This window comes from Triticum aestivum, chromosome 2D (assembly GCF_018294505.1).
Source record: "Triticum aestivum cultivar Chinese Spring chromosome 2D, IWGSC CS RefSeq v2.1, whole genome shotgun sequence".
In the NCBI taxonomy this organism is placed as follows: Eukaryota; Viridiplantae; Streptophyta; class Magnoliopsida; order Poales; family Poaceae; genus Triticum; species Triticum aestivum.
The window spans coordinates 582,829,537-582,834,013 of NC_057799.1; the positions used below are offsets into that span (position 1 = coordinate 582,829,537).

A 4,477-nucleotide genomic window follows, 5' to 3' on the forward strand; every position below is an offset into this window, starting at 1 on the left:
AATCAGGCTGTACACGAGAGCAATCATCTTCTTATGCTTGTGTTATTGATGAGATTAAAGTTAGAACTTTAGACTTTGTTAAAGTTAGCTTTCGTTTTGAGAATAGGGAGGTGAATTATGAGGCTCATGCCTTGGCAAAGGCAGCCTCGACGCTCCCTATTGGCCGACATGTGTGGCTAGGGAACACACCAGATATTATTTGTATTCCGTCAGTTTTGATTGATGAATAAAACCCTAGTTACACCTAAAAAAAAAACTAGGCTGCTGCATAGTTTATCAAAAAAAAAAAACAATTAGGCTGCTGCATTTAAGCACGTCACTTTATTCCCTCGTCTCTCCATGGAAGCTAGCGCATGGGTCTCCTTGATTGGATCATGCAGTAGCCATTGCATGCACAGGTTAGTTTATAGGCCTAATTAATAGCGGCGATTAGCTAAGAGATTTATTTCAATTCTCCTATGCGTTTTTCGTGGTCTTCCCGTTTCGGCTCATGGGCCCAATAATTCCGGAGGGAGGGTTTCTTAAGTTTGCACCGGCTACCGCCCTAACCCAGCCAGTGGGAGGGAGCAAGAGAACTTGTAAGACATGCCTAAAATGGGAAGGGAAAGAAATGAAGGAAGTATTTTCTCCGGTCGGGATCGAATCGAAACGGGAAAGAATTGTGCCCGCGCGCGACCCCACCATATCCGCTCCACCCAGCTTCGGGAGGCCGACATCGTGAGAAAGCTGCACCAGTCAGCCGCGCCCACACCCGCGGCTAAACCACCGCCAAGCGAACCGGCAGCCGGCAGACGCACCCACCCACCCAGCACGAGGCAGGCGAGAGCACCGAGCGACGTGCCGACGACATGGGCGACGTCGCCGTGGCAGCGGGCGGGCTCTCCTCCCCGCCGACCCCGCCGCCTCCGGAGCTGGGCATGGTGGCGCGCGCCGTGGAGCGGCTCGTGGCGCGGAACGACGCGCTGCTGCTGCTGGACGCGGAGCAGAGCAGCGGCGAGGGGATCACCGGGATGGTGGCGTTCGAGGGCACGGGGCCGCCGCGGATCGGCGTGGCGCAGTACCTGGAGCGGGTGCACCGGTACGCGGCGCTGGAACCCGAGTGCTACGTGGTGGCCTACGCGTACGTGGACCGGGCCGCGCACCGCCGCCCGGCGGCCGCCGTCGCGTCCAAGAACGTGCACCGGCTGCTTCTTGCCTGCCTCCTCGTCGCCTCTAAGGTCCTCGACGACTTGTAAGTTTTCTTTCTCTTCTTCCTTCCATGCTACTCGACGACCCAAGCAATAACAGAGTAGGAGCTCTTATCACCATTGCTGTCAAGCTAGACAAGAACAGCCAAAGAAGCATAACCATCACGTACTAATGATGTACTAGCTACTAAGATAGTGCCGTACGACCGAGGGGCAGAGCTAGGGATCCAGACCAACCATGACCACAACTAACTTTGGAAAAACATGGCCACGATAAATAGATCAAAATCTGGAGACGGCAATGGAGAATACTAGTGGTACTTTGTATGGCGGTGAGGCACTTTCATTCAAGTGGAAGAAAGGGAAAGGGCGTGTACGATTTTGCCTGTGCTCGATCAGTTAATCCTTGTCACATCAGTCGGTTAGGTGCTACCACACACTCAAGTATAACGACTGGTAGGTGTAGCACGTACACTGGCTATGTATGTAGCGCTTCATGCATGATCTGTCGGCCGTATTTAATTATGTCGTCGTCAAACAAAAGTTTAGACTTGTCAAAGTACAGTACTACATGACAGGCACCTGCATAAATACACAACGTCTTGATCAGACAGATCACGGAGATATCCTGCGTGATTGTCGCCTGACGTTGATCAGGATGAATGTCCAATTCACATTTTGCTCGATCGGCGCTCTTTTACACATTCGCGCATGTTCCATGGTGAAAATTAATAAGTAAACTGATTAACTGAACCCTGTTGGATCTTGCCTGACATGCGGATACATGTGCGGTGCGTGCAGCCACCACGACAACGCCTTCTTCGCGCGCGTGGGCGGAGTGAGCAACGCGGAGATGAACAAGCTGGAGCTGGAGCTCCTCGGCGTGCTCGACTTCGAGGTCATGCTCAGCCGCCGTCTCTACGACCTCTACCGCGCGCACCTCCACAAGCAGCAGGCCGACGACCACCGCGACACGTCCAACAAGCCGGATCAGGAGCCCTCGAGGGTCGACGGCGGCGAGGAGGGCCATGACGACGACCGGATCACCCGGCTGCCGGAAGGCGTCTTGCGGTACGACTGGAGCCAGCAGGCGCCGGCGGCGAACGGCGGGCGGCGGCACTCGTCGTCGCAGGCACCGTCGCGGTACTCCTAGGTAGCTTCTGGGCTAGGCCACGTACAGCGATCTATGTGCACATTAACTAACTGTATACGTACTGCTCGGATTCGATGTGTATGGACGGTGAATGGAAACCATATCGAGCACAGGTCTCACTCTACAAGTCAAGTTCGATACACTAGCGTTTCAGCTCGTTTCTACCCGGTTTACAATACAGACCTCCTCCCGTCGTTTTAATTCCAGGCAGAAATCAAGATGTGACCGGTAATTTACACCTGTAAAATAAATACAGGTGTAAAAACTTACACCCAGATTGGAGTTAAATCCGGCGGTACTGTACCTGTTTAAACTTGAATGCCAAGAACCTTGCATGCAAGCATTGCCTCCTTTTTTGTTAAGTGTTGTCCTTTTTTCCATTTGTATGTGTGTTTGTGTTAGTGTGCTACAGTCAGTTCAGTTCGCCCACCCTTAAAAAATTATCCAGAACACTCCGATTTTATATACATGGAACATATTACATTATAGTGTTATTTTCAAATTTAAGTATTGTTTTGAAACAGTTTTTACTATTTGTGTATTAAATGGACTTATGGCTGAATATAATTTAGATTTGAACTACAAGTATCTCAAATAAGATATTAAACAATTTATTCGAATATGAATAATCCAAGTAAGCCTCATAAAATTTTGCAAAATTTTTGAAGCAATTTTGAACAGCCAACAACTTAAATATTTTCTAAATTGAAAAAAAAGAAAGACAAAAAAGGGACGCATTTTTCGTATTTAAATTTCCATCCATAATAAAAGATACAAGAGATACATGGATGAAGGAGAATGAGGAACGTAATTTCCTTCCGGCAAGGGAGAACATATAGAGACACGACTAGAGGAGTGCACTCTATTAAGAGAATGATTTAAGTAGATGGCATAGATACAAGTCATCAATGTATACTCTTAGTGGAAAATTTTAAACAAATTATTTGAGAATAGATAGACATTAAGTGAATAAAAGAAAATTGCAAAAGGATGTTGGAGATAATCATGAAAGCCAAATGAATTTACAAGATGGGTTAGGGAACTCAATGCCACTGAATTTTATAAAAATCTAGCCGCGCAAATGGGCGGGTCACTCGGCTAGTTTTATTAAAATTAAATACAATATTAGAAATTTAACAACTTAATTTTCCTAGTGGGGTACTTTTTTTAGGGTAGTGGGGTTCTTTCTTGAGTATATATGGGGCACTAGATCATTCTTCCCACACGACCAAATTTCCAATGTGAGGACGACAACACCAAAGACATGTTGTGTGTTTTGCAAGAATCTAAACCCGTGCAAAGTCAGAAGAAGGATAAGTCAATCTTGTCAAAAAAATCGCCAGTTATATCCCACAAGTTGATCTATGCAGAACTAAAAAATTCTCCTGCAGGTTGGTTGAAGATTAATGTCGATGCTAGCTTCGTGGAGTTCATTAGAGAAGCCAGTGTGGGGGTGGTGGTCAGGGACGAGGAAGGGGAAGTTATTGTTTCGTCGTGGGATTTCATTGGTGCCTGTCAAAGCGTGGAGGAACCGGAGCTTAGAGCTTGCATTGCCGGTCTCTACATAGGTATTTCTCTTCATAATCCTATAATTTTAGAGACTGACTGCACTTTTGTGGTAGCAACTCTTGCATCGGGGGACTATGACAGGTCTGCTATGCGTGACCTGAAGATGGAAGCGTTGAGTATCTCGAAGTTGATCAACAATCTTCAATTGTCAAAGATTAGTCGCATGGCCAATATGGTGGCTCATTTAATCGCTAAGTATAGCTTTAACAATAGAGTAGATGGTATTCTTGTAAATGATGTACCGCCCTGTGTGGTGAATATTGTATCGAATGAGTGTACTGGTGTGGTTGGTTAATTAATATAAGTTGGTGTTAAAAAAAAGAACATTTAGGAACTATGAAAATGGATACACTAGTCCTTATGGTGGGATGAACAAAAGCATGATGCATGATGGAGTTACAAAATACTAAGGTGAGTGAGAACTTACACACTTCCACACACATAAAGTACCTACTTGCTTAAACATTATTTGGATTTACTAATTCTCATAGAGATGGGAAATAGTTTTTTTAGAATAAGATGGGAATTATTTAAGTCTCATCTATCTAACTCTATAATATAGGGGACA

The 4,477-nt window shown here is 46.2% G+C and overlaps 1 protein-coding gene across 1 annotated transcript; it reads left to right on the top strand.

Moving 5' to 3' along the window:
* Positions 1-726: 726 nt before the first annotated feature.
* LOC123050156 (cyclin-P1-1) lies at positions 727-2,584 on the top strand. Its single transcript, XM_044472989.1, has 2 exons — positions 727-1,231; positions 1,989-2,584. The coding sequence occupies exons 1-2, from the start codon at positions 849-851 to the stop codon at positions 2,338-2,340; spliced, it is 735 nt and encodes a 244-aa protein (XP_044328924.1). The 5' UTR covers positions 727-848; the 3' UTR covers positions 2,341-2,584.
* Positions 2,585-4,477: the final 1,893 nt, after the last annotated feature.